This window comes from Dromiciops gliroides, chromosome 4 (genome assembly GCF_019393635.1).
Source record: "Dromiciops gliroides isolate mDroGli1 chromosome 4, mDroGli1.pri, whole genome shotgun sequence".
NCBI lineage: Eukaryota > Metazoa > Chordata > Mammalia > Microbiotheria > Microbiotheriidae > Dromiciops > Dromiciops gliroides.
The window spans coordinates 93,979,398-94,005,958 of record NC_057864.1 but is presented as its reverse complement, the minus strand read 5'-3'; the positions used below and the strand labels follow the sequence as shown (position 1 = coordinate 94,005,958).

Here is a 26,561-nt window from a genome sequence, read left to right as displayed (position 1 = left end):
CAGTTTCATAAATATAAAATAAAAACTCGTTGGTTTGACATTGACAAACCTTTACACTATGATGCCAACCTACTCTTGCAGGTTTATTACATATATATTTCTTGCATTCTATATTCTAGCGAAAGATAGATTTCTTGCATGTGGTTTAAATTTCCCTTCAGTTTATCATTAGTGGTAAGACCACTGCCTAAAAAGGTGACTCCTGAAACATAAGTTAGGTTAGATTTTTCCTGAAGAATGACAATTCTGTCCCTGGGGATTGTCCCAGGGGACTGAGGCTCAAGTTGCACTTCCCTTATTGATCTGGCTTTCTGGTCCCTAAAGGGCTATGAATGTAGAATTAAGACCTTTTTAACTCGGTAGAATCCTGAGACCACTCAAGTTATTATACCTTGCTTGCCCCACTAACCTGACACATTTTACATATGGAAACAAGTGGGTCCATCCTTATTGAATATACTTTCTATGCTATAGCTAAGTAAATCTCCTTTTGTAAACTGTAGAATGACCTGTGAAAAAGGTTGCTAGATATATTATTTAATTTATTATCATTTCATTTTTAATCAATACAAATTTTGTTTATAATTTTTTTTAGGATATTCGAAGCAAACCTAAAGTTGTTAACCGCATTTGTAGTCTCTATAAACTTACAGCACGTAAGCATAAAATGTGTACTGAAAGAAAAATCATTAAACAAAAGATGAATTCCACAAATGGACAGTTTTTTATTCTACCAACACCTGTAAGAACAAAAGTAGTTTCAAGGTAAGAATTTAAATGATCTGAAATTTTTCTACCTTTGATGATATTTCTTTGTTAATACCTGATTCTCATTTCCCCACAGATTAAAGCCAGATTGGGTTTTGAGAAAAGATAATATGCAAGAAATTGTGAATCCTCTGCAAGCTATTCAAATGGTGATGGATACACTTGGTATTCCTTATTAATAAATATGTAAAAAAAAATTTTTCTAACTGTATAGTAAGGAGAAATCTTAAAGCTTTTTGGCTTTCTTCTGTATATAGCTTTTAAAAATCTGACTTTTTTATTAAAATTTAAAAATTGATATATGTATATTACAGCTGAAAACTGAATTATTTTACTTGTCATTTGTAATATTGTTAAAAGAATGTAATGTCAAATTACTATTATACAGTAATAAAACAAAGTCTGTGATTCTATAATAGCATGTTATATTTTGTCTCTAGTCTCAAAGCACAATACTAATGTGAACTTAACAGTACTGTTGGAAGGTGGATAAGCAAAAGTACATTCTTCCTATTTCATAGGCAATTATAGATGCATTCTTTTTCTAAATCTGGTTAGTGTTGTTAGTGAAGAAAGAGCAATGATAATTATCTTTCTGATATCTTTTCCATACTTCTACTATCCTCAGTTTTCTTGAATATTAATGCTAAAGAAACTTTATTGCTTGCTAGTGATTTCCCAAGCTGAGTCTGTAATTAGCAGAATTTTGAATATGTGTCTTTAAGCAGCATCCACTTTTTAATGTACTTTTTAAGTATTTGTTAACAGAGCTAAAAGACTTTTCTGCTCAACCAGTAGAGCTGTCAGATATAGTCAAGATCTATTAGCTTGTGAGGGCAGCTAGGTGGCACAGTGGATAAAGCACTGGCCCTGGATTCAGGAGGACGCGAGTTCAAATCCGACCTCAGACACTTGACACTTACTAGCTGTGTGACCCTGGGCAAGTCACTTAACCCTCATTGTCCCCCCCCCAAAAGAAAAAGAAAAAGATCCATTCATTAGCTTGCCCATTGTGTTCTCTAAATTTTTTTTCTGATATTTTCAAATTCTCATGACTATTTCCACTTTCTTACAACTCTGTTAACATTGTTTCCCTTTTTTTCCACAACCACATGATGAGTGTGAGTTGCAATCTCAGAGTTAATTTGTATTTTTCTGATTATTAGTAATTTTGAGCATTTTTCATATAATTGTTGATAGCTTGGATTATTTCCCTTTGGAAACTGTTCATATCTTTTCACCATTTATTAATTGGGAAATTCATCTTATATATTTGAATCACTTCCTTATATGTCTGGGAAATGACAACTTTACCAAGGAAACTTACTTGGAAGATTTTTTCCCCCAGTTAAGTATTTATTTTCTACTCTTAGCTTTATTGTTTTTAGTTGTGTAAAACCTTTTTCATTATATGTAATAAAAAATTTTCCACTTAATCTTGTATGATTGTCTCTGCCTTTTGATTGATCATGAACTCTTCCCCTATTCAAGGATCTGAAAGGTAATTTTTAAGTTGATTCTCCATTTTGTTTATGATGTAACCTTTAATGCTAAGAAATGTTTCCATTTGGTGTTATTTTTTGCTAAATGATGTTGTCTTAAACCTTATATCTGCCAGACTGCTGTCCAGGTTTTCCTGGCAGTTTGTCATTTAGTGAGGTCTTCCCTTAGTATTTGGGATATTTGGTTTATCAAACCCTAGGCTATCAGATTCACTTGTATATGTGTGTTATATGACTAATTTGTTCCACTTATCAATCTCTCTATTTCTTAACCAGTACTAAATTGTTTGAATGATTATTACTTTGTAATATAACTTGAAATCTGGTACTTGTTGCTTGTCCTTAGTTCTTTTTTTTTTTTTTTTCTATATCTTCCTTCTATCTCTCCTATTTTCTCTTCGAAGTCCCTTTCGAGAGCTTCCATGGCCTGAGACCAGTTCATATTTTTCTTCGAAGCTTTGGATGTAGGGGCCCTGTGGTTGATTTCCACATCTGAGGCTGCACCTTGATTTTTGTTGTTGCTTAAAAAGCTCTCTATAGTTTTGAACTTTCTTTGTTTCCTCATCTTTTAATTGATTTTAAACTCTTCACTTTGCGGAGGGGCGGGGGTGTGCTTCTCGGCTCTAGTCCTGTTCCCAGCTTCAGAGGGTCCCAGGTGTTTTGGTTTGAGGGAGGGCAGGTTTTGCTCTCGCCTGGCCTGTTCTCTTGTCTGGAGATAACCTCAAGCCAACTTACTAAACAACTCACCAGCAAAGCTTTCTGTGGTGTGGTTCTTAGCTTCCATGAGCCTGTGCACCTCCCCCACCTGAGCCTCCCACCACTCAGGATTTCTTTCTGGTTCCCTGCTGGGGTGGGACAGCCGAATTCTTCCCTGTCCCGCTGGTACCCCTTCATTTGGAAAAAGAATATGAAATCTCTATTTGATAAAAAATTTATACTTAAAAATTCCCAGAAAATTGGCAAAGAAAATTATTGAGGCAATAGCTTCAGTATAGTAGCAGTATAAAATAAATACAAAAATCACTAATATTTCTAAATTACAAAAAAAGGAAGAAATACCATTCAAAATAAACATATAATCTATGCATAAAATATGAAATTCAATCCATGAAGGCTTACTTATAATATATGTATGATTAAAACCAGTTAAAGAAAATTGCTGGGGAAAATGGAAAGCATTTAGATAAATTAGGCCAATATTTTATACCTTATACTATCATACAGTAAAAATAGAGAGATGACTAGAATATAAAAGACTATATCATAGGGACCATAAAAGAAAAGGATAAACACTGTTCACAGCTATGCCTAGGAACAAGAGTTTTTAACCAAATAAGGGGTGGAAGCAATCACAAAAGATTTCAAACAAATATGTTCACATGGAATTGAAAAGCTTTTGTGTGAATTAAATTAATGCACTGATAGCAAGAATGGAAGCTTTCAATTGGATAAAAATACTTGCATCTCATGTCTGATCCAAGATATACAGGAAATGAAAACAAATAGATAAGACCAAGAGCCATTGCCCAGGAGAAAAATTGCCAAAGTATATGAACAGTTATTGAAACAAGTATAATCAACTATATGATCTGTTTTAAAATCACTAATAATATGAGAAGTACAGGTAAAAAAAGAAAACAACAACAAAACCTGAGGTTTTTTTTTAATCTGTCACTCAGCAAATTGCAAAAAGTGGGATGTAAATGTTAAAGGGATGATAGCTACACTAATTCACTGCTCTTGCTAGAGCTGTGAATTGGTTCAACCATTCTACAAACCAATTTGGAATTAAGACTAACTAAAATGTATCTCCCTTCCTTCTTTGCATAGGTAGGTTTCAATTGGTATCAAATATTTTAAATGTTGTTAGACAGTTGGTGTGTTGCTGAATTTTTCTATTTTATTTTTATGCTTTGTTACAAGGATAGCTAAAAGTAGGGGAGAGGTAAGGGATGTTTTCAGAAATTATGTTAAATTCAGAAATTATGTTAAAAGCAAGATATCAACACAAGTTAAAAAAAATACTTCAAAAGAGATGAGAGACACCCTTACATAAAGTTTTCTGATATTATAAAATGTGGCTGTTTGAAGACCTCATCCAGAATCACAGAATTTGAGAGTTGGGACTTCAGCAAGCATTTAATCCAACCCTTTTATGAAAGAAATCTTCACTGAAACATGACCAACCAGAAGTTATCTAGTTCAGAAGTGTCAAACATATGCTCAGTGGCATCATTACATCTGCAACATGCTTTAAGTGCTTTGGGAACCAGATTAAAATGTAATTGGGAAATATTTAAGAAAATTAAATACAATAGACCATCAATAATGTTAATATGTGATTTTCTAAGTCAATATTTGGCCAGCAGTGATACTTATGTATGGTTTAGTGAAACCAGTTTCAATTTGATTTTGACACCACTGGTCTGCCATGTTTATAAACCTCTCCTTGCACAGAAATTTTTCTTGACAGCAAGCCTAAATTTATGCTTTGAAACTTCCACTGTTGCTCCTAGTTCCTTCCCCTCTTTGGGTCTAATCCCTTCTTCACATGACAGCCTGTCAAATATTTCAAGATAGCTTTCACAAACCCATGTAGTCTTCCACAGACTAAAGATGCCCATTTCCTCCAACTATGAGAGGACACTGAGAAAGTTTTTGGTTTCAACTTCTAGATGCAATCCCATCATCCTAGAGAATAGAGTGAGAAAGTGAGTAATAGAGGAATATAAGGGGAAAAGACGAAATAATCAAAGATCTCAAGATAAATAAAACTCACTTAAAATCCTAGAGAACAGGCAGATAAATGAAAACTGAAGGGAACTGGATGCCAAGGCACCTAATGACTATAAACATCTCAATATATTGCAAGAAGAATAAGTTGAACCAACATCTAATGAGATAGAGGACTTTTTGTATTCATGGGATAGCATGGAAGCACAGCAAAATGTTCATGAATAATTCAAGACAGAAATAAGACTCTTTAAAGAAATGAGAAAGGAACAAATAGAATTTATGATCTGCCTAGTAGAAGCAAGTATCAGAATAGAAGAACTTGAATCCATGGTTAGTGAATCTGTCAAAGAAGAGGAACAACTGATTGGGAATGTAAATATTGTGGAGTTAAGAACAATCTGAAAAGAGAAATAAAAATAACAAAAGAACATGTAATTTCTATATAAGCAAAATACATTGCTCTCAAAGACAAACTGTTGTAAAAATATTTTATTAACTTGCCTAATTTGGGGGGACTAATCTTACTAGAGGACTAATCTGGGGACTTTTGACTGGCTGGCTATCTGACAGCTATTAATTTGCTATGGGCCATTTATAAAATTTCCCCCACTGCTCTGCTCCCAAATTGATAAGCAAACAATTAAGAAGCCTCTTAATTAAATAATCAAAGCAGAATTTACTTATAAAAATCAATGTAAAAGATAAGAGTAAAGAAATGAAAATTATAATACCTGTCTGCTTTTAATAAGGGCCTTTGCCGCCTCTTGCCTTAGGGTATGCTCCAGCTTTCTCCAACTTTCACTCTTTTTCTCCTTTACTCTGTCTCCCCTGTTTCACTTTTACTGCTCTCTTATTACCATAGCGATGAACCCCTGAAAAGCCCCTTACTCCATACCACTCCTCCCTATGTCTGTCTCCTCTCTTACTGTCTTCTTAATCTTCTGGCCTTTCTGCGTCCTCCTAGTCCTCCGGCATCCCCTCTCCACTGTCTCACTAGCTCCCCTGTATATATGTTACTTCTTTCCCCTCAAACCTTGGGCTCTCTGCGCCCCCGCACATGCCAAGCTACTCCGCCAGCTGTACTAGGGCTGTGCCCAACCGGGCTCGAGGGACCTGTGCGCCTGGGACCTCCGCACAGGCTATGCTAGAGCCTGGCAGGACAAGCCTGAATCTCCGGGGCAGCTCCCCTCAGGGTGTAGGGAGCTGGGGCTTCTTTTTTTTTTTCCTTCCCCCCCCCCCCCCCCCCCCCCCCCCCCCCCCCCCCCCCCCCCCCCCCCCCCCCCCCCCGCCAGCTGTCTGACTTGGCTTAACTGAAGTGGAGGGGGAGGGGCACCAGCAAAAAAAACCTGAGGGCCTAAGGCTTTTTAATCTCAGCCAAAAGGCAGGGTCCCCAAATCAAAATAAATTTCCACACTGTAGAGATAAAAACCCAAACCTGAACTCCATGACACAAGAAATAATACAAGAAAACTTCCCAGAACTTTTGAATATAGAAAACAAAGCTCCAGTCAAAAGAATCCACAAATCACCTCTGGGGAAAGAACAAAAACCTATGCTTCAATCTCCAAGATGTATGATTAAATTAAATAATTTAAAGGTAAACAACAAATTCTGTCATCAGTCAGAAGGAAAAGGAAGGGAAATTTGATTAATACTAGATTTCTACACCTACCAGAAATCACAACAGGGTATGGAATATTTTCCAAAAAGCAATAGAGCTCAAGATAAAACCCCAAATGGCTAACTCTGCAAACCTGAGCTTAATCATCAATAAAAAATGGATATTCAATTGAGAGGCATTCTTACAAACAAACACACACACACCACACACGATTATTTGACTTGCAAACACCCCCCCAAAACAAAACACATAAAGATAAATACAACAGTCAAGGGAACCATAAGTAGCAAACCCTAGAAAGACACAAAGAACTAAAAAATAAAATTATTAAGAAAAATTATTTAAAAAATATCCAAGTACATAAAGATGAAAAAGGAACTTTAAAAATAGAAAAGGTAACAGTGGAGTAGTAATATTTCCTAAACACCCGTGGCCTAAATCTCACAAACATCCCCTGTGGGTGAATTAATGATTTTTGTGGGAGGAAAATGCAGAATGGGAGGATGATTAAGAGGGTAGAGGGAAGGAAGAAGATAGAGGAGAAAGTGTGATGTATATTAGTCTCGTCAGTGGTAAACTATGAAGAGAAATAACTCCTGAAGTCACTCTGCAAGTAAAAAAAAAAAAAAGGCGGGGGTGCTACAGAATGGGTGAAGTGGCAAAGGGGATTGAAATAGGGAAATAAAAAAAGAAATCTCAAATTGTTGGTGGGAGGGGGTCCCACTCCCAAAGCAAAAAAAGATGTGTTCTGGAGCAGTTAGGTTGCACAGTGGATAGCGCACCTGAGTTCCTATCCGGCCTCAGACACTTGACACTTACTAGCTGTGTGACTCTGGACAAATCACTTAATCCTAATTGCCTTGCCACTTCCTCCCTCCTCCTCCCACCCAAAAAAGATGTACTCTGAGATGGAAGATAGGGACCTTACAATGGTTCTAATCAGTAGGCATTTAATGATTAGGGAAACCATTTCTTCTGAAAAAGTGTTGTGCCTTGATGGACAACAACAAGAATGGAATTCAGAGCTATTAGGGGGGCAACGAGCTACTGGGGGCAACTGGCTTCTGGGTTATGGAACCAGAGGAGAGATTCTATGACAAATTAGAGAGAAAGTGAAAATGAAAAGGTCTGGGGGCAGAATTGGACCACACAATCTAGGACATAGAGTAGCACAACAGAAAAAAATGCGGAGAGGACAATATTTACAATGCAACAACATGGACATTTTTAGAAGAAATTACTTAATACTTTAAAAATTTTTGTTTCATGAGGACCACAAAGAAACTAAAGAACTATATAAGTATAATGGCTATGAATGAAAAAAAGTTTAAAATAAAAGGAAGAAGATTAATAAAGAAAACAATGTAATGAAATCCATTTTTAGAAAAAGTTACAGGAAAATATAAAAAATAAAAACAAAAGTTTTAAAGGGTTAGAGAAGAGGAAGGAATAGTTTTCTTGGACTATTTCACAGACAGAAAAAAGAAGGGAAGAATTAGGCAACTAAATAAAAGGAAGATAGAAATGAAGTAAATTAAAAACTCCAAAACTAGGGAAAGAGGTAACAAATGGAACAGGAAGGTAGGTTTAAGGTGAAAGGTAGAAAGTCCATGGGAATAGGGTTGCCTAATGTTAGATTAAGCAAAAATAATTTTAGGGACAATGTACTATGTTAAAGGAGGAAGAGAAACAATGATTTCCAATTTAGGGGGGGAAAGCAATACTGGAAGCAAAGGAAGTGAAATATAAACAACCTGTACATTTAAATGTGAATGAATGGGTTAAATAATACAATATATGAGAGTGACAGATGGAACAAGAAAACCAGATCTCATGTTTACAATGAAAACACCTTTTAAAAAAGCAAAGACATACAGAAAAAAATTGGAGCCTAAGACAAAATTTGTGAATCCAAGAAAGCAGGAATTGCAATTATGCCATCAGACAAAGCAGACGAAAATTCACAATGTAATGAAGATGAATTATGTAATGCTAAAATAAACCATAGATAACAAAATATCAATATTAAACTTTACAAATTAATCTAAATCCATTAAGGAAAAATTGACAGGAAATAAAACTATCATTTTCTGATGATATGACTTAAAATTTTAAGAATCAGCAAAAATTTAGATTATTGTTTAATCTAAGTTATGTTACAAAATAAACTCCAAAACTCATTATCTCCAAAAGATAATGAAAAAAGGCAATAACAAAAAGAGAAATCAATACAATTCAAAATAACTACAAAATGAAACCGAGGAGGGAAGTCACTGTGCCAAAGCACATGAAATACGTGCATAAATTCATTTATACTGCGCTCCTTAAATAAAGAACTTAATTGACTGGAAGAATATTCAATGCTCATGGTAGGATGGTAGCAATATGATAAAAATGGTTGACTACCAAAGTAATATACAAAATTAGTGTTATATCAAACCATCAAAGGGACACTTTATAGAACTCCATAAAATAATGACTAAATTCATTTGGAAAAACAAAAGAAATAGAATATCAAGCAAAATAATGGAAAAAGTAGAAATGAAGGGAGAATAGTTAGATCTCAAAATATATTATTAAGCAGCAGTCATTGGAATACATTTCCCTCCCACCCCACTTCTATGGTGTTGCTTAGGATATCTTCCATGCCTAGAGACTTCTCCCTCCCCCCATTTATTCTGCTGTGGCACCAGAAGTTCTCTTAAAGGATCAGATCAAGTATTGCCTTCTTCAAGTAGCCTTTCCCGATTCCTTGAGTTGTTAGTCCTGTCCTGACCCCCTCAGCACTTTGTACAGATTTTGTGTATATCCTATATTAAATTAGCTGTGAATATGTCATATTACTTCAGTAGAATTTAATTAATCTAAGAAACAGACACATTTTTATTTGTATCTTTAGTGATAAACAGTGCCATTTAATAAAATTATTTTTGACTGATTGATAAAATCCATCTATCTAGTTTAGTAGTCTGACACAGGTGATACAGTATAAGTGTGAGGTCCAGGTCTTATCATGAATGCCTATTTTATGGTCAAACTAGAATTTATAGCTTTTTTATGTAATAAAGAACTGTTACACTTGCACAGTGCATCAGTGTGCTTGCCTTGGACAACTTCTATATGTGGATTCAATTAAATTTAATTCAATAAACAATTAGCAAGTGCCTACTATGTGCCATGCTAAGTGCTGAGGATACAAAAAAAGACAGAAAACAGTCCTTGCCTTCAAGAATCTTAAAATCTAACTGGGGATACAACTTGCAAACAAACGTATACTGAAAAAAATTATATATAGGATAAATAGGAAATAATTAAGAGAAGAATTAAGAGGAATTAGGGGAGGCTTCCTGAAGAAGGTGGGATTTTAGTTGGGATTTAAAGGAAAACAAAGAGTTTAGTAGTTGGCGTGTAGGAGGGATCGCATTCTAGGCATGGGAAAACCAGAGGAACCAGAGCCAAGAGATGGCATATCTTGTTCATGGAATAGCCAGGAAGTCATTGTCACTGGATTGAATAGTACAAGTTGGGAAGTGAGGTATAAGAAGCATAGAAAGTAGGAGGGAGTTAAGTTATAAAGGTCTTTGAATGCCAAAGAGAGCACTTTTTTATTTGCTCTTGGAAGCAATAGGAAGCCCTGGGGTTTCTTGAGTAGAGGGATGACATGATCAGACCTGAGTTTTAGGAAAATCACTTTAATTATTGAATAGAGAATGAATTGGAGAAGGGAGAAACTTTAGGTAGGCAGACCCACCAGCAGGCTATTTTAATAATTAAGGTGTTAATTAATGAGGGCCTTCAGTAGAGTGGTAGTGTCAGAGTCGAGCAGGGAGAGTATTTGAGAAATGTCTCAAGGGTGGAATTGTCAGGCTTTGGCAATAGATTGGCTATGGTGGGTGAGAGATATTTAGGAGGTTGGTGTTGCCCTCTACAATAATAGTGAACCTAGAAGATGAGGGGGAAAGATAATGAATTCTGTTTTGGACATAATGACTTTAAGATGTCTACTGGACATCCAGTCTGAGATGGTCTGAAAGGCAGTTGGAGATATGAGATTGGAGGTCAGCGGAGAGATTGGGGCTGGAAAGATAGATTTGAGAATTGTCAGCATAAAAATGGTAATTAAACCATGGGATTATGAAGTGAAGTAGTATAGAGGAAGAAGGGAAGAGGACTAGGGAGCCCACTGTTTCTGGTATTGTCAGGATGATGTAGAATGGGAAAGCTTTGGAGAAATGGAGAGACATTCTGTAACCAGTTCCATCTGCTTACTATGTGGTTAGAAGAAGCCCCCTTTTGACTGACTGTACAACCATAATTTAGGCCAAAAGGTCTAAGTCAGGCTTGTCCTTGGCTCTTCACTTCATTGTCTTCAGCTGCACTCTGATGATCTGGCTTCTTTGATGACAGCAGTCAGTTAGTGATAGTGCTATAAGGGGAGATATCCTTTTAGCCTCTATCAAGATCTTGCAGTTCCAAGAAGGAGACTTTAGTCACTGGTTTCTGCATTTCTTCTTTTCTATTCCAAGTGAAGGAAATGGAGCCTTCTACCCTCTATTTTATGAGTTTCCAAAGGTCAGGTGGCCAGGTGTTCAAGATTCTTAGCATCTGGGTTTTACAGACAGCTCAGTAAGGACTGACCTGCATGAGTGACCTTCAGGATCTAACTCAGTGGTAACTGAAATGAGGGCCCATCCAGCAGTCATGCCACATCTGGATTTGAACTTTGTGGGAACAATGTAGAAACTGAGGTAAGGGTGAGATCACTCTCCCCAGAGACCAAGATCAGATAAGGAAGAGGGTGTCCCTGAGGTTTTCTGTGAGAAAATTTTGTTCTTTTTTCCTCCTGTTATATCTTTGAAGTTAATACCCCTTTGAAAAGCTAATTGATATAAGTGGTTAAATAGAACTGGGACATTAGTTACTGGCAACAAAAACTATTCAGATGATTGACAAGGACTACTGAGAAATCGTACACACAATTGACAAAATGCAAAGTACTTGATGAAGCAGACTTAGGAAGAACACCATTTACCAAATGATTACTAACACAGCACTTAGAGAAATCTGTTAACATATTGGGATTTCACTGTATGACTGAACATGAAAGAACCTGTTTCATCCGGCACCAAAGTTGGGATTTCACAGAACAAACCACTGAAATTTATGCAGCTTCCCCATCCCTTCATGAACAAATTAGATTTTTCTACTTCATATTGTATAATTGATATCAAAATTCATGTCACTCAGTGGTGAAAGAGATGTAAGAAAAAAAGATACATTAATTCATTGTTGGTGGAATTGTGAATTGGTCCAGCCATTTTGGAAAGCCATTTGAAACTCTGCCCCCAAAAAGCTGTTAAACTGCATACCCTTTGATCTGGCCATGCTACTACTAGGTCTATACCCCAAGGAGATCAAAAAAAGAGGAAAAAGGACCCATGTATGCAAAATATATATAGCAGCTCTTTTTGCAGTAGCAAAAAATGAAAAACTGAGCAGATGTCCATTAACTTGGCAATGGCTGAACAACTAATGGCATATAAATATGATGGGATATTATTGCTCTATAAGAAATTATGAGAGAAATGGTTTCAAAGAAACTTGGAAGGACTTGTATGAACTGATGCAAAACGAAGTGAAGAGAACCTGGAGAACAATTTATATAGTAACAATAATATTGTAAAGACAAACCACTTTGAAAGGGCTAGGGATTCTTATCAACACAATGACCAACCACAGTTTCAGAGGACTCATGAAGAAATATGCTTACCCACCTTTAGATAGAGAGGTGATAGATTCATTGTGTAAACTGAAGCATATTTTTTTTGGACATGGATAATGCAGGTATTTGTTTTGCTTCACTATACATATTTGGAACAGATTTTATTTTCCCTACTTTTTCTCAACAAGGTTAGGGGAAGAGAGAAAATGCTGACATTAAAATAAAATTGAATTAAAAAATAAAATAACTAAAAACTCATGTCACTCAGTAACCATGAGTAAAGAAATTTTGTTTCTATTTTAAAATTTAGCATGAAGAACATATACCAGGGAATTTCCCAATGACAAAATGTGTTAATTAGTGCTATCCTATGCTTTTCAGAAGCCTTTTCGTACAGTTCCTTTCCTTTTATTGACCCCTTATTAGTCAACATCTCAACTCAATGACTGAAAGAGTCTTTATATACATATACCTAAATGAATGATAGATGAATAGAATAACAGAGCTGAAAAGGCCTTTGGAGATGTCTGCCTGTCTTTCTCATAGTCCTCAAAAAACAAAACAAAACACTTTCCCTTCCCATAGACTTCTCTCCCTTGTAGAAAAGCCTAAGAAGATGTTAGGTAGTTTGACCAACTTTTAGGAAACTCATTATATTTGAAATACATTTATTGAAGTAAGTTTTTTTTGTTTTTCTTTTTTGCCTTTATTTTTAGGTGGTATTTGAATGAATCAGGAAAGAGGCTGCAAATGTTTAACTTATGCTAACTGAAATTTAATGGATTTGGACATAAGGAATGTCAATGAATTTTATTTTGGGCAAAAATTATGTTTAGCAAAAACCGAATAATTTTCTAAAATTTGTTTTGTTTAAAATGAATTTATTTTTTAAAATAGGTTGGCAAAAATAAATGTTCCTGATTGTTGACTGTAACTAACCTAAACTAACACTAGATGTCATCATGACTCTGTCCACTATATTTTTTAACCTCAATTTAATGTGTGTGTGTATATGTAATATGCAAAATTATACAGTTTATGCAAATACATATAAACTGAATATTCACATTTCCATAGGGAATTATAACTACTCACAATAGAACCACTTTTACATAAATTCTTGGCTTTGATTTTATCAGTATAGGGAATTTCCAAAGAAGAAATTTCTTCCAATGGTGCAAATCACCAATTTTCTATAACTTTTTGACTTAGAGAATTACTTGGAGGTACTGAGAAGTTAGGTAACTTTCACATAGTCACACAGCCAATGTACATTGGAGGCAAGACATGAACTCAGGTTTCCATGACTCTAAAGCCTACCCTCAAATGGCCTCTATTTTTTACTTTTAAAAGAGGTTGACATCTAATGAATATTTGTAGGGTCTATTTTGTTCATCTCATTGGGTGTTGTTTTATTGCTTACTTAAGTCAGACTTACTTTTTAAAAAAAATCATAAAAGTATTTTATTATTTTCCAGTTACATGTAAAGATAGTATTCAACATTTGTTTTCATAACATTTTTAGTTCCAAATTTTTCTCCCTTTCTCCCTTCCCTCCCCTCCTGCCCAAGACAGAAAGCAATCTGATATAGGTTATATATGTATAATCACATTAAACATATTTCTGCATTAGTCATATTGTGAAAGAAGAAGCAAAACACAAGGGAAAAACCTCAAAAAAGAAAAAAAAAACAGCCAAAAAGTAGAAACAGTATAGTTCAACCTGCATTCAGAATCCACAGTTCTTTTTTCTGGATATGGAGAACATTTTCTATCATGAATGAGTTCTTTGGAATTGTTTTTGGATCATTGCACTGCTGAGAAGAGCCAAGTCTATCATGGGTGATCATCACACAATGTGGCTGTTAATGTGTACAATGTTCTCCTGGTTCTGCTCACTTCACTCAGCATCCAGACTTACTTTTTAATTTTTGGGGGGCGGGGTGTGTGGAGGTAGGTGGTTGGTGAATTGTCCCCTTCTAAGATTGCTCCTTTCATGGACTTTGATGGTCTAATAACCAAGCTTTCCCAGTATCATGGCATTACCTGTTGCCTGCTAATGGAACTATTTCCTATAATGTCTTTCCCATTACCTCTTTTCATAGCTCTTCCTTACTTTTTCTTTATCTTTCCTTATTTATAACTCAGTTTATTCTACCTTAGGCAAATTTTTGCCATGCATTATACACAAATCCTTTTTAATCCATCCCACCTCCTTTTTAGTTCTTTCTCAGGTACCTCAAGAAAACATTCTTTTCTTTCTCTTCTCCAACCAAATCCTTTTTACATTTGTATATCCTCCTCCTTTCCAATAACAATCCTTAAGAAAAAGTCAACCATCTGGATTTTCTTAGAAACATTTAAAAAATAGAAGTCACTAGTCCTTTGTCCAAATGTCAAATTGGTTAATAATAGAAAGAGAAATCAGTGGCACCAACGGACTTTACTCTATGGACTTAGTTTTTACTCAGATTTAGGATGTTAATTTTTACCCCTCCTTTGAAAGTTGCCAAAGTTAATTATTTTAAGCAAGTACAGTCTTTCCTTACAATGGCAGGATATTAAAAATAATGTTGAACAATTTAATCTTTTATGTGCATAAGTTGTTAAATGACTTAAATGAAATATATAAACTTTGTTTAAAATGAGATATAGACAATTGTAAATGATTAACTTTTCCCCAGAGAAATGCTATGTGTATTCACTAAGGAAAACTTCACAGTATTTTCAGCATAGTTCATAGCTTTATAAAACCATTGAAGATGAAGCTAAAAGGATTGGCTTTTACCATGATACTGATTTTTTCAGGAGAACTCTTTGCAGAAGGTAAATTATACCCTTTTAAATATAAGTATCATCTATCATGTATGTTTATGTGCTCTTGTCCTTTTGCTCTCTTAAAAAACGTTATTGTATTTTCTGTAAATATTATTTTTCATACTATTTAACATAGATTTTTCCTTGGATGAAAATGGCATTTTTTCTTTACAAAAGTTTACCTCATTAAAAAAAAATCTTTTGAAAGTTAGGAATAACCAAAGGATCAGACACTGAGATAGTTGATAATTTTACAAGTTGAACCTAGTCATGTTTCCAAATGCCATTTTAGAGATTTCAGTATTTTTACCTTGTATTCTAGCATCATATCATATACCAGATTGACATCACAAAAAAGTTCAGAAGAATAGAAATGTTTAAACTCACCTAGCCCCACAACAATCCAATATGATGGTATTACTAATATTATTATCCTCATTTTACAATAAAGAAACATACTTTGAAAATTTAAGTGACTGTACCAAGATCACACAGCTAGTGCTAGAGCTACCTCTTGGAACTGATTCCTATATTATTACTTTTATATATCTTTCCCTGTTATCCCTTTTTTCTGTTGGGCCCAATTCTTGGAAGTATTAACTTATGAGAGAGGAACTCAAGATAGAAGCACAGTCATTTGGTAGAAATTACCCTATGTACCAATTCATGCAGTCCAATTCTACCACCTAACTTCCCCATGATGATTGTCTTTATTATTAGTCTCACCATTTCATCCCTGGGTTTATAATCTTCCCAACCCTTCTGGGTACCAGTTACTCTTAGGAACTTTCATTTCCTGTCTCTTGAGGCACCATTTGCTCTACGGAGACAAAATTATCTCAAAAATTGAGAAAGAAAACATTCTACCAAATTCTTTCTTGTGAGACAAATATAGTCCTAAGAAAGTCTACCAGGGAAGGGTAGAGCAAAGAGAAAAAATTATAGACCAATATTGTTAATAAATAGTGGTTAAAATTTTAAATAAAATCCTGGACAAAAAAAGACTACAGTAATATATCCCCTCAAAACATTCTTTATGATCAAGGTGGACCTAAATCCCTTATTTATAAGGTCTTATTTGGTCTTATACTTTTGTTTTGTTTGTCTACATATCTTGGATATAAAATTCTTATCAGATATATTTAATAAAAAGTTTCCCCCAGTCAACTACTGTCCTTTTTATCTGTATTACATTAATTTTGTTCATGCTAAAGTCTTTCAATTTTATGTAATCAAATTGTCTATTTTTCTCTGATTGCTTCCATCCCTTTTTTTGTTAAAAATTCACCCTTACACAGAACCATGAAAGATATATGATCTCCTTACCTTCTAATTTTTTTATGATAAGATCTTAAATATTTAGGTTAGTTTTTCATTTGCAATTTATTGTGAAATATGGGGTAATTTGTTGGTCTAAACCTAATTTCTAACCGTTTTCTTGTTTTTGCACCAGTTCTTTGTTTGGGGTTTGGGTGGGGTTGTTTTGGGTTCTTATCTTTTATTTTTTACTAAGTTTTTATTATCTTTTTAAAAAACATTACCAAAATTTCCCCACACCCCTTCCTCTGAAATCCTCCAAATTGATTTAATTTGGTAACAGACCAAATCCTGATGGGGATATCCCAGAAAAGTCACAGACAATTATTTTTCTAATCTCAGTCAGCACAGAGAACAGACAGAGGGTTCTCTGAATACTGGGGAAGTGATACATCCAGGATTCTGCAGAGCACTTCAGTGAAGAGAGACCCTAGGCAACAGGACAAGAGGAGGTCCTAGATCCATACAGGGCATCCTCATGTAGGATATAGGAACAGATGCCAATTGGTAGCTTTTTCACTCACTACCTAGTCTTGAGTCATAGATCCAGGGCAAACTGAGGAAAGATCTGCTCTTTTGGGTGAAGGGGTGAGGGCGTACAGGAGTAAAGAATGGTGGAGGGTACTGTGCAAGGAGGATATTCATAATCTAGTAGCACCAGTGTGGTTTAGACCCAACGAGCAGAGTGGTATCTCTGAGTGGTTCCAGACCAGTCCAGGAATAACAAGGACAGGAATCCCAATCCAAAAGGAAGTTTTATTTGTGCCTAAGTAAAAATTCTCTAAAAATTAAAATGGATCAAATAGAAGCCAATTACTCCACAAGAAAATAAGAAATATCAAAACAAAATTAAGAGATTGAAAAGTAAAAGATAATGCAAGGTATCTCAAGCAAAACAACTGAGCTGAAATACAGATCAAGGAGAAAAAAGTTTTAAAACTGTCAGACTACTTGAATTCAATGACAAAAAAAGAAACTACACGTATTTCAAGAAATCTTAAACTATCTATAATCATATGAAAAAAATGCTCTAGATCACTATTGGTCAGAGAAATGCAAATTAAAGCAACTCTGAGAATCACCTCACACCTATCAGAATGGAAATATAACAAAACCAGAAAAAATTGGATGTTGGAGGGGATGTGAGAAAGCTAGGATGCTAATCCCCTGTTGGTGGAGTTGTAAAAAGATCCAACCATTCTGAAGAACAATTTGGAACTATATCCAAAGGGCTATAGAACTGTGCATACCCTTTGATCCAGCTAGGTTCATATCCCTAAGATATCCCAAAAGAGAAGAAGACCTATTTGTACATAAATATTTATAGCAGTTCTTTTTGTGGTGGCTAAGAATGAGGAATCAAAGGAATGCCCATCAATTGGGGAATGGCCAAACAAGCTGTGGTATATGATGGTGATGGATTATTATTGTGCTGTAAGAAATGACAAGCAGGATGATTTCAGAAAGGCCTGGAAAGACTTGTATGAACTGATGTATAGTGAAATGAGAACAACCAAGAGAACATTGTACATAGAGATAGCAATATTGTTTGATGAAGAACTGTGAATGAATTAACTTTTTTAAGCAATACAATGATTCAAGACAATTCCAAAAGACTATTGATGAAACATACTATCCACCTCTAAAGAAAGACCTGATATTGATGGAGCACAGACTGAATCATACTATTTTTCACTTTCTTTCATTTTTTCTTTTATTCAAGTTTTCATGTACAAAATGACTAATATGGTAATGTTTTATATAATTGTACATGTATAGCCCATATCTGATTGCTTACCACCTCAGGGAGGGGGAGGGGAGGGAGGGAAGGAAGGATAAAAACATTTATTACTTTAAAAAAAAGTAAAAAAAGAAATCTTAAAAGAAAACTTTTAAAAACATATAGGGAAATATAGAGAGAGCTTTGAAAGACTAAGGAGCTCGAATCAGTGTAATAACCAACCACAATTCTAGAGTACATATGATGAAATATGTTACCCACCTCCTGATAGTGAGGTGAAAGACTCGGTACAGATTGATACACCCACATTTATACATATATTTTTGTTTAGTTATGAACAATATTGAAATTTGTTTTGCTTTATTGCACATATTTGTAAAAGGCTTTTGCTTTTCTTTTTATCTCAATTGGGCAGAAGGTGGGGATAGGGTGGAATGAAAAAGAGGGTACATTTTTGCTGATTAAAAATAAAATCTAATAAAAAACTTTCAACAGTATAAAAATGAAATTTCTCTCCCCTCCTTCCACTTATTTTTTTAGATATACCCTGTGATGTGCCTAATGTTGAAAATGGAAGGATTGCTCAATATTACTACACTTTTAAAAATCATTATTTTCCAATGAACCTGAACAAAAAGCTTTCATTTTCTTGCTTGGCTGGATATACATCCAAGACTGGGAAACAAGAAGATATAACTATATGTACATCAGAAGGATGGTCTCCAAAGCCAGAATGTTTCAGTAAGTTAGCTTACATTTCCCAATAAAATGTCTTTGTGAATGCAATTAATTTAAACATGTCCAAGACAAAATAAAACCTTGTGAATTGCTTATTTTTTTTTAAATATGGCATAGGGAATAGAGAGTGCTGGGTTTAAAGTTAGGAAGAGCTAGTATATTTCCTCTGACACTTACACCTGTGTGACTATGAGTATACAACTTACTCTCTAGGTGCCCTCAAGCAATTCTCTAGGATTTATCTAGTAAGTCATAGGTGAGTTGTAGGGGTTGTACTCTGTATTGGTGGAAGGAGTTCCCACACCAGGATTTCTCCTCTAGAAAATTATTAATAGTCATAAAGGAAGTTTGAGGACTTGGCACAAAATATATACTGGCTGTTGATAGTTTAGATGTCTATCTTCAAAAACTGCCTAATTATATCCCTTGACAATTTATCAGTTGGGGAATGGCTCTTAATCTCATAAGTTTGAGTCAGCTCCCTATATCTCTTCCCCCTCCCCATATCTCTTTAAAATGAGATCTTTATCAGAGAAACTTGTGACAAAGATTTCCCTCTCCCCATTTACTTGTTCTCTAATTTTAGATGCATTGAAAAAAACAAAACCTTTCAAATTTTATTTGATAAAAATTGTTCATTTTAACTCTTGTGAGCCTCTTTATTTCTTGTTTGGTCATGAACTTTTCTCCTATCTATTGATATGACAAGTAATTTCTTCCATGTAACTTTAATTTGTTTGTGATGTCACATTTGATGTCTAAATTATGTATCCATTTGAAATTTATCTTGGTATCAAATGCTAGTTTAAACCTAGTTTTTATCAGATTAATTTCCAGTTTTCTCAGCAGTTTTGGTCAAATAATGAGGTCATAACCCAGTGGCCAGGATCCTTGGATTTATCAAACATGATATTACTATGCTCACTTATTTCTGTATACTGTGTGCCTAACCTGTTCCACTTTTCAACCCTTCTATTTCATCCTCAATAAAAACCTAACTTTTTTGGGGGGGGTGGAGATGATTATGGCTTTATTTAGTTTGAAATCTTGTACTACTAGGCCCTTCCTTCCACTTTTAAAATTTTTTTAAATTTTAGTGAGGCAATTAGGGTTAAGTGACTTGCCCAGGGTCACACAGCTAGTAAGTGTTAAGTGTCTGAGGTCAGATTTGAACTCATGTCCTCCTGAATCCAGGGCCGGTGCTCTATCCACTGCACCACCTAGCTGCCCCCTTCCCACTTTAAAAAAAAATTAATTCCCTTGCTTTTCTTGGCTTTTTATTCCTTCAACTGCAGTTTGATATTATTTTTTCCAATTCTATAAAATAATCCTTTGGTAGTTTGATATGTATGGAACAGAATAAGTAAATTAAAAGATGGTTTAACTTGCCCTTGGGCAAGTAATATTTCTCCAGTTATTTACAACTGTCTTTATTTGGCCAAAAGGTGTTTTGTAATTGTGATTATATAGTTCCTGATTGTGCTTTAGCAGACTCCCAAGATTTTATACTTTCTATAGTTATTTTAAATGGAATTTGTCTTTTTATCTCTTCTTGCTATATTATGTTGGTAATGGAAAGGATGATGATATTTCTGTTGGTTTATTTTATATCCTGCAACTTTGCTGAAGTTATTGTTTTAATTTGTTTTTTTAATTGACTCTCTAGGGTTCCCTAGGTTAACTATAATATTGTCTGCAAAATATGATTTTGTTTCTTCTTTGCCCTGTATTTATTCCTTCAATTTCTTTCTCTTATCTAAGTGCTATAACTAATGTTTTAGAATTATATTGAATAGTAATGAACATCCTTGCTTTACTCCTTTAGAAAGGCAATTAGCCTTTCTCTTAATGCTGACCCTTGGTTTTGGATAGATGACTATTTATTTTGAGGAAAGCTCCATTATTCTTATGCTTTCTAGTGTTTTTTAAAAAATAGGAATGGATATTATATTTTGTCAAACACTTTTTATTCATTTTGTGATGCAATTGTATGATTTTTGTTGTTTTTATTTTAATTTACTCAATTGTGTTCATAGTTTTCTTAACAGTGAAATAGCTCTGCATTCCTGGTATGAATTCAGCCTGGTCATAGTATCACTATCTTTTTTATATGTTGATATATATATATATTCTCTCTCTCTCTCTTTTTTTGGTGAGGCAATTGGGGTTAAGTGACTTGCCCAGGGTCCCATAGCTAGTAAGTGTCAAGTGTCTGAGACTGGATTTGAACTCAGGTCCTCCTGAATCCAGGGCCGGGACTCTATCCACTGCTCCACCTAGCTGCCCCGCTATATTCTCTTTGCTAAAATTTTATTTAAAAATATTTTCATCAGTATTCATGAGGTGTTAAATGGAGGAATGTTAATTTGATGGTTTTCCAGTATTTTTAGTTACATGGTCAGTTCATTGATTTGCTTTTTCTTTAGCCTATTAATGAAAATGTTTAGAACTAAAAACTTCCCCCAAGTACTACTGTTTTTTTGCATCCCAAAAGTTTAGGTATATTGTTTCATTGTTTTCATTATCTTTAATGAAATTATTGATTGTTTCTATGAATTGTTATTTGACACACCCATTCTTTAGGATTAAGTTATTTAGTTTCTAATTAGTTTTTTATCTTTGCTTCAAAGGCCCTTTGCTAAATATGTTTTTTAATTGTATCGTGATTGGTAAAAGTGCATTTAATAGTTCTGTTTTTCTGCATTTGTCTGTGAAGTTTTTATGCCCTAATACAAAGTAAATTTTTGTGAAGGTGCAATGCATTGTCTGCAAATAGATCTACTCCTTTCTATTCCCATTTAATATTCTCCAGAATTACTAATTTTTAAAAAAATTCTATTCAGGTCCTTTATTTATGTATTTATTTTGGGGAGGGTTGGAATAGTTTATGACTGAAAGGGATAACTTTATGTCCCCTACTATTTATTATAGCTTTGTAGTTTATTTCTTTTTGTAACCATTTTAACTTTTCCTTTAGGAATTTAGATGCCAAGCCATCTAGTGCGTATATGTTTAGAATTGATATTAATCACCTATTTTACCTTTCGGGAAAATATAGTTTCTCTGTTTTTTTCTTTTACTGAAGTCAAGTTATTCGCTTTTGCTTTGTCTAAGATCATGACTGCTACCCCTGTTTCTTTTCTTTTTTACTTTACCTGAAACATATAGATTCAGTTCTAATCCCTTATCTTAATTCTGTGTATCTTTCTGTTTCAAATGTGTTTCTTGTAAACAACATAATTAGATTTTGGTTTGTAGTCCATTCTGCTATCCTCTTCTGTTTTGTGGATGAATATATTCAATTCACATTCACAGTTATGATTGCAAATTAACCCTCTATTCTTATATTGTTCCTTTTGTTTCCTGCTCTCTTGTTAACAAGTTTGTTTTGCTTTTCACTAATCCCTTCTTTTTAATCTACCATCTCTCTTATTTCATACCCCTCTTCCCTTTAACATATTTCTCTCCTTTATCTGCCTTCATCCCCACACTTTTCTTCTATAAATTTCTACTTGCCTATCTCATTTATGTGAAATAACTTTCTCCATTCTTTTTCTCCCTTCACCACTCTCCTAGTGTATTCTTCTTCCTCTATCTTTCCATTCCTTTTTTTTTCCTTTTTTTTTGCGGGGAAATGAGGGTTAAGTGACTTGCCCAGGGTCACACAGCTAGTAAGTGTCAAGTGTCTGAGGTCGGATTTGAACTCAGGTCCTTCTGAATCCAGAGCCAGTGCTTTATCCACTGTGCCACCTAGCTGCCCCACCCCCATTCCTTTTAAGATCACCAAAACATAATTACTCTTTGGGCCACTGTCTAATTAGACTCCTTCTATGACTTTTGATGATGATACTTCAGAGGGGATACATGTATAATCTTCCCATATGAGAATATAAAGTACCACCTTGTTAAATCCTTGTTCACTTATAATTACCTTTTTAATGTTTCTTTTTAATCTTATGTTTGAATGTCAAATTTTCTACCCAATTTAGGTCTTTTTTATCATGAATGCTTAGAAGTACTCTATTTCATTAAAACTTAACTCCCCCCTGTAGGATTATACTGTTTTGTTGGTTAAGTTATTTTTAGCTGTAAGCCTATGTCTTTTGCCTTTTGGAATAATTTCCCAAGTTCTCTGCTCCTTTACTGTAGTGGTTACTAAGTCATTCGTGACCCTGTCTGTGACTCCTTATATTCTTTTTTTGAAATTATTTTAAAATTTTTTATTTTCATTTTGTTTAGAATTTTCCCCAAGTTACATGTAAAAAAATATAAAAAACAAATTTTTTTCACATTGATTTTTTAAAACTTTGTGTTGTAAATTATCTTCCTCCCTCCCTCCTCAAAATTCCCTATGAAATCAAGCAATTCAATATAAGTCATATATGTGCAGTTATGCAAAACATCTTCACATTAGTCAGGTTGTGAAAGAAAATAGACAAAATAACTTTAGAAAGAGGAGCTAACAAATGAAACTATACTTCCATCTGTATTCAGATACCATCGGTTCTTCCTCTGTTGATGGTTTGCATTTTCCATATGTCCTTCTGATGTCATCCTACTCATCATTTCTAACACAGTTACTATTGCTAACTGTATTACCCTCCATCTTATTCCCTCCCCTTGATATTTACTCTATTTTCTATCTTCCTACACCCCATCCCTCCTCAAAAGTGTTTTGATTTTTGCTTCCCCTCCCCCAACCTGCCCTTCCTTCCTTTGCCTCCCCACCGCCCACCTTTATCTCCTCCCCCTCCCAATTTCCCTCAGGGCAAAATATCTTACTATAACCACTTGAGTGTGTATGCTATCCCCTCTTTGAGTCAATTCTGATGAGTGTAAGGTTCACTCACTCTTCTGCTCCTTCCCCATCTTCCCCTCTACTCCATAAGCTTTTTCTTGTTTCCTTTATGTGAGCTACTTTTCCCTAGTCCATCTCTCCCTTTCCCTTTCTTCCAGTGCATTCCTCTCACCCCTTAATTTTGTTTTGAAGATGTCATCAGGGCAGCTAGGCAGAGCACCAGCCCTGGATTCAGGAGGACCAGAGTTCAAATCCAGCCTCAGACACATGACACTTACTAGCTGTGTGACCTTGGGCAAGTCACTTCACCCTCATTGCCCCACAAAAACAAAAAACAACAACAACAACAAAAAGATGTCATCATGGGTCAGCTGGGTGACACAGTGGACAAAATACCAGTCCTGGACCCAGGAGGCCTGAGCCCAAATCTGGTCCCATACATAAGCCATCCCACCCTGCAAGCCCCACAAAAAACAAGGTTAAACAAAGAATAAATGCGTTACAGGTATCATCCCTTAATATTAAATTCACACATGCGCCCTCTAAGTATATTCCTTTCAGCTGCCCTAATACTGAGAAAGTTCCTATGATTTAGAAGTATTATCTTCCCATGTAGGAATGTAAACAATTTAATCTTTTAATATCCTTCATGATTTCTTTTTCCTCTTTACCTTTTTATGCTTCTCTAGGGTATTGTATTTGAAAGTCAAATTTTCTATTCAGTTTAGGTCTTTTCATCATGAATGCCTGAAAGTCCTCTTTTTTCATTGAAGTCCCATTTTTACCCTGATAGATTATACTCACTTTTGCTGGGTAGGTGATTCTTGATTATAGTCCCAGTTCTTTTGCCCTCCAGAATATCACATTCCATGCCCTCTGGTCCTTTAATATATATGCTGCTAGATCTTGTGTTATCCTGACTATAGGTCCACAATATTTGAATTCCTTTCTTCTAGCTGCTTGCAATATTTTCTCCTTGACCTGGGATCTCTGTTATTTGGCTATAATATTCCTAGAAGTTTTCCTTTGGGGATCTCTTTCAGGAGGTGGTTGGTGGATTCTTTCAATTTCTATTTTGCCTTCTGCTTCTAGAATATCAGGGCAATTTTCCCTGACAGTTTCTTGGAAGATAATGTCTAAACTCTTATATTGATCATGGTTTTCAGGTAGTCCAATGGTTTTCAAATTATTTCTCCTGGGTCTATTTTCCAGGTTAGCTGTTTTTCCAAGGAGATATTTCACATTGCCCTCTATTTTTTTATTCATTTGATTTTACTTTACTGTGTCTTGGTTTCTCATAAAGTCACTAGCTTCCATTTGTTCAATCCTAATTCTTAGGCAATTGTTTTCTTCTGAGAGCTTTTGTATCTCCTTTTCCATTTGGCTTTTCAAGCTGTTGACTTTTTTATCATGACTCTCCGGCATCACTCTCATTTCTCTTCCCATTCTTTCTTCCACCTCTCTAAATCTTCCTTCTATCTCTTCTACTTTCTCTTCAAAGTCCCTTTTGATTGCTTCCATGGCCTGAGACCAATTCATATTTTTCTTGGACGTTTTGAATGTTGGAGCTTTGACTTTGTTATTATTTAGTTCTGAGGGTGTATTTTGGTCTATTTTTCCCTAAGAAAAGCTTTCTATAGTCTGCTGCTTTCTTTGCCTACTCATCTCGACCTGGAAGCAGATGTCTGATTGAAATCTGATTCTCTATGGTCAGAAGCTTGGCATGCCTGTGCCCCTCCCCTACTGGGCTGCCACCACTTGATTCAGCCCACTGGATCAGAACACAGCCACTTCACCCCAGCCAACCACCAAACCTCCTCATCAGTCCACAAGTCAAGCCTCAGAAGAAGCCACTGGTGCCAAAGACTCTGAGTCCCTCGAAGTGCTGTCTGTCCCAGGCTTGGTCTGTACCACACGACAAGTTCCTCTCTCAGCCTGATCACAGCAGGTGATCCCAGTCACCTAATTAAGCCATCTTTGGATGGAAAATAGTCTCACTCTGTTCTTATGTGGGTTAGACTGCTCCAGGAGTTGTCTTATGTCATTTTTTGAGTGTGTGGACAGGTTAGTCAGGAGCTGGGGGAGTCACAGCCTTTCCTCGACCATCTTGGCCATCTCTGACTTTTATATATATATAAATATTTTTTTTGGTGAGGTAATTGGGGTTAAGTGACTTGCCCAGGGTCACACAGCTAGTAAGTGTTAAGTGTCCGAGGCCGGATTAAAACTCAGGTCCTCTTGACTCCAGGGCCACTGCTCTATCCACTGCGCCACTTAGCTGCCCCTTTATATTCTTTCTTTCTGGCCTTTTACAGTACTTTTCTTTGGTGTGGAAACTCTGGATTTTGTCTACAATATTTCTACAAGCTTTCATTCATGGGTTTGTTTTGGGAGGTGACCAGCAGATTATTCAATTTCTACTTTTCCATCTGATCTTAAGAGATTTGGGCAATTTTCTTTCATGATTTTTTTTTTTTGAAATATGATATTTTGACTTCTTCTTTTGGTCATGGCTTACAGGAAGTTCAGTCATTCTCAAATTCTCTCTCCTTGATTTTGTTTTCCAGGTGTGTTTTTGCTATGAGATACTTCATATTTTTTCTATTTTGTCTATCTTTTGAATTTGTTTTTAATATATATTGAAGTCTCATGGAGTCATTAGCTTTTATTTGGTTGATACTAATTTTCAGAAAGTTATTTTCATGGGTAATTTTTTGTACTTTAACAGTTTGTTAAGTCTCTTTTCCTATCACTTTTCCCTAGTTCTGGACTCTTTCCCCATTTTTTCCTGTACTGACATC

The 26,561-nt window shown here is 35.2% G+C and overlaps 2 protein-coding genes across 3 annotated transcripts in view; both read left to right on the top strand.

Annotated features, from left to right (window-relative positions):
- ASPM (assembly factor for spindle microtubules) overlaps positions 1–2,194 on the top strand; it is a 57,745-nt gene extending 55,551 nt beyond the window's left edge. The window contains exons 26-27 of the mRNA XM_043964417.1: positions 596–765; positions 845–2,194. Of these exons, the coding sequence (XP_043820352.1) occupies positions 596–765; positions 845–947 (273 nt within the window). The 3' untranslated portion in view covers positions 948–2,194. The remainder of the gene's footprint in view (positions 1–595; positions 766–844) is intronic.
- A 12,849-nt stretch (positions 2,195–15,043) lies between these two features.
- F13B (coagulation factor XIII B chain) overlaps positions 15,044–26,561 on the top strand; it is a 39,147-nt gene continuing 27,629 nt past the window's right edge. For both annotated transcript variants that reach the window (XM_044004220.1, XM_044004219.1), the window contains exons 1-2: positions 15,044–15,175; positions 18,765–18,965. In XM_044004220.1, coding sequence (XP_043860155.1) covers positions 15,112–15,175; positions 18,765–18,965 — 265 coding nt within the window. In that variant the 5' untranslated portion in view covers positions 15,044–15,111. The remainder of the gene's footprint in view (positions 15,176–18,764; positions 18,966–26,561) is intronic.